At 44.6% G+C, this 4,109-nt stretch overlaps 1 protein-coding gene across 1 annotated transcript in view; it reads left to right on the forward strand.

Moving 5' to 3' along the window:
* Nucleotides 1-216: 216 nt before the first annotated feature.
* Nucleotides 217-4,109, forward strand: part of LOC101650149 (zinc finger protein 271-like) — a 49,835-nt gene continuing 45,942 nt past the window's right edge. The window contains exons 1-2 of the mRNA XM_045293289.1: nt 217-308; nt 3,807-4,086. Of these exons, the coding sequence (XP_045149224.1) occupies nt 217-308; nt 3,807-4,086 (372 nt within the window). The remainder of the gene's footprint in view (nt 309-3,806; nt 4,087-4,109) is intronic.

Here is a 4,109-nt window from a genome sequence, read left to right on the forward strand (position 1 = left end):
GCTGGCGGTTTTGAATTGCTGACCTTCCAGTTAGCAGCCCAGTGTTAAAACCACTTTGCCACCAGGACTCCTCCCAGGTCCACTAGCAGGGAACGATACTTTGCCAGATGACAAATTAACTCTTAGGTTAACTCTTAATTAACTCTTAATTGAAATAAGTTATTTTTAGATATTAACTACAGCATTAGGAGGAATCCATCGCCTGTCCGATCTATAATGGGTTCATCGGCCAATGCCCATTTCAAGTCATCTATTTACTTGCAGGAGCCCGATCAAAACACCTCGCGGTTCAAAATCTACCAGGGTAAGTAAGTGCGCCAGTGGATTTAGAGCTCTGTGACCTAAAGATGAATCAGGAAGGCTACAGGCTCCAAAACCAACCTCCAAAGTAGCTGGTGGCTTATGGCTTCCAGCCTCTGACTGAAACTTAAAATAATCTCACTTTGATTCCTGAATCTGCATCACTTCTGTCTGACGACTTTTCTCTCAGACCTGAACATCTGGAATGGCACAGAGCCTGGAGACCCCATATGAACTCCGGTAGCAGAGCAGGGAGAACAAAAAAACGACCAGGTCAGATGAAAACCCACTGCAATAGGGCTATTTAATTAATGTAAGTGCCAGTTCTCTATCTTTGAAAGGGGACCATATCCACTTACCCCTAAAGGGTACTTAGGGGCTCCAAATTAGAGAAAGAACAAATTAGAGAGCTTGTGTTAAGTGCTCCTTTTCCTTTCTTGTTTTAAGCCAGAATTAAAGTGTGTTTTTTTTTGTTTTTTTTTTGTTTTTTCCAGAATTAAAGTTTTTTAGGTTGTATAATTAGGGCCATCTCTCAACGCCCAGACATGGAGACAGAAATGAATTATGTATAAATAAGGGAGTCAATTATTATATGCAGACCCTAAAAACAAGTAACACTCTGACTCCAAACAAATTAGTCTACTTTCCTTGATTAGGTTAAAAAAATGGAGAGGAAGAATAAGAAATTTGCTAAAAAACAGAACACAGAGTTAACTACACAAGTTTCAGCAAATCGTCACACATCAGAGAGAAATGTGACAAATATGCAATTGTGGGTTTTTTACTCCCATAAATGTAAACTCTACATAATGCCATTTTTTTTAATTTATCAAACTTGGCAGGCAGATTTACATTTTTTATGGTTTTAGTCACCAACAAACCGAAGCATAAAACCATTCAACTTATAAAGGTTAGATGTGTTTAAATATGAGGGGACAAATGAGTCGGGATGAATGAAATGCTCAGATGTGTGAGTTATGACCAAATTAGCAACAATTCCTCAATATCTGAAGGGCAGAAGGAAGAAAGAAAAATTGTGGCCAGACCGAAGTCCCACCAGTTAGTATAAAATGTAACTGAAACTAAGTTTGCGGATGGCTGCCGTACAGCAGTGTTCACTCTAAATCCCATGCCAGGCCCCTACAAAATTCATCGCAACTTCTGCTAGATTGCTACTTTGTTCCATTGAAACTGCAATTCGTTTGAGCATTCTCAGATGCAGAAAAGGGAGAAGTTCTGGAATCTGATTACAACATTCAACCGGAAGATCCTAAAGGAAATGCTTAGTAATGAAACTGTGGTGAAATCAACAGGTGAGAATGAAGTCTAGGATCTTGTAATGAAGATGATGAAGGAACAGGGATTCATCGACTAACCATGAGACCATTACAAAAACATGGTTGATAGCTGGAGGGTACAGGACCAGGAAGCGTTCCCTGGTTGTACACAGGGTCACTATGAGTCACAACCAACGCCACACCACCTAACGATAACCTTGGAGCCAGCCAGCACCAATGGCAAACATGGATGCTTCACCTTCTTGCTCTTATCGCCTATGAGGAAAGGATCATTCCCTCTTTCCAAATGAGAAATCGGGGACTGAAGTTCAGTAGTTTGCACAAGGTCAAAACATTGTGAATTGTGGTGAGATTAAAACCCAGGAAGCAGAGATCTGGCTCTCAAACATGGTATTTAAAACAGCAATGCTTCACAACTTGCACCAGCCTTGCTTCCAGCTATGAAAAGGTGGGCAGGGTTATTCACCGCCTGGCAAAGCTTACCATCTAAGAAAACTGCCAAAATCTATTAAATGATATATAATCCATGTGTGCCACCACAGAATCCTGCTGATTGAAAGAGCATGGTCCCTAGCAACTGCCAGGATGGTAGTTTCCTGAGGTGGCAGGTAGAAAAAAGCAGACTTTGAGAGCAGAAGCAGGAGCTTCTGATGACCTAATCTAAAACCAAGAAAGGTCTTGGACAGATGAAGGACGGGAGGTCAGGATGGACCACCCCAGAACAAACAGAACCTGGATTCTGCTGGACAACATCTGGAGCATGTCAAGAATTTCTCTTCATTCTAAGTAAACAAGAGAAGTTCAAGAACAAGATAGAACCGAATCAATCAAGGATGGACACAGTCCTGATACAAACAAATTAATCCGAAGACAACCAAAAAAAAGATCTCACCCTCCGCTACACTTTAAAGTGGGGTGTATTAGAAAGATTAGCATAGTGTGCACCAACACCCGGTGGGCAGGGAGGAGAATGAAGCACATCAGAAGAATGCCTGACCACAACCAACCACTTTCTTTGAGTTCCTACATCACTCCCAGAGCTTTCCTGCCTGGGAAAGTTCCCATCCACTGTTCTCTCTGCTGAGAATGCTCTCAGGATAGTCAGCTTTCCTGGCAGGCGCTCCCTGATCATCTTCTCAGAGAAGCTGACCGACCATCCATCCTCCCTGGTACCCAGCTGTCAGCTTCACAGCACTTTCTCAAATGCTAACTTTTCTTATCTACCTACATCTTGTCTTCGCTCCCATTCTCATCGGAAGGAAAGCTCTATCGTTCTCATTCATTCTCTGAATACCCACCACACAAGATCACTGCCTTCTTCTGCCTGGTACTCAACAGATACTCCATTTTTTTTTTTCTTTTTGGAACAAAATGTATACAGCTTTTACAAACGGTCACCTCCTACTGCCCAGAAGGGAAAGAAACAAAAACAAAACTTGCCTGGCTTTTCTAAATTGCCTGTTTGGGCCAAATGACATGATCTTCAATTGTCACTTTGCAGTTTCATTTCCCCCACCAGCACCTGGACTGTAAAGCTAGGTGTGGTGTGAAAACCCATCCACGACTCCATCTGAATATTGTGCATACTGCTGTGCAAACTGGGGGCATCCATGAACAGTCTCCGTCTGAAGTCTCCTAAAGGCTGCACAAGAGTGTGCTGAGCTCTGACACCAGCGTGCCACCCCCCCCACACACACACACCGCTGTTCTGTGTGTATACTACAATTATCTCATGGGGAAGATGGCAAGGATATAAAGAACAAAATCCTGCCTCTGCTCCCCAAATCTCTCTCTCACACATAGAGAGACAGACAGAGCCCTTGAAGAAATTAAAACCAAAGGGTAACCATGCACACTGACTACACCAAGGGGGCCCTAGTTGAGTCTATTAATTCAATATAAGCAGTTTGCTAAAGTTGTCAAAAGATTTCTAACACTCGCTATTTTAAAAATAGCATCCCTACTCCAAATTCCCCAGTTAAGCTTAAGGAAATGGTCCCGAATGGGCTGGGGCCTGGTGAGTGTATTTTCACGGAACCACTGTCATGAGCCACACAGAGCTAATAAGCATTCCCAGTGGGTAAAGTCATTAATTAGGAGGGCTGCCTCAGATGTCCAGGCACTACATAGTACCAGCTTGACCCTTGCCTTTCTGTTTCCTGGAGCTCTCCATTCTACGGAATTCACTCTCCTTTCTTTTCCTGCAAGCAACGCGAACACAGAAATCCCCAGCCGGAGCCGGGGAGGCCGGGACATTTTTAAAATCCTCTTCCGAGACCAAAGGCCACCTGTAAGGTGGCACCGGCCTGAGCAAGCCCTGCCCCTGCCTCCCAACGCACGGAAACCCTGCAGAAGTTTGCAAACGTCAGGTCCAGTGGGACCAGAGGTCAACTCGGTGGTCCGGCTCCAGCGGCGCCCCGAAGAGAAGAAGCAAGATGGCCCTGCCCGGGGCCCCAGCGCGGAGGCGGAGAGCGCGCCGGGCGCCCAGGCCGGGGCTCCGCGGCCGCCGTC

This window comes from Echinops telfairi, unplaced genomic scaffold (assembly GCF_000313985.2).
Source record: "Echinops telfairi isolate 266 unplaced genomic scaffold, ASM31398v2 ScPeMD7_2010;HRSCAF=2546, whole genome shotgun sequence".
Lineage (NCBI taxonomy): Eukaryota > Metazoa > Chordata > Mammalia > Afrosoricida > Tenrecidae > Echinops > Echinops telfairi.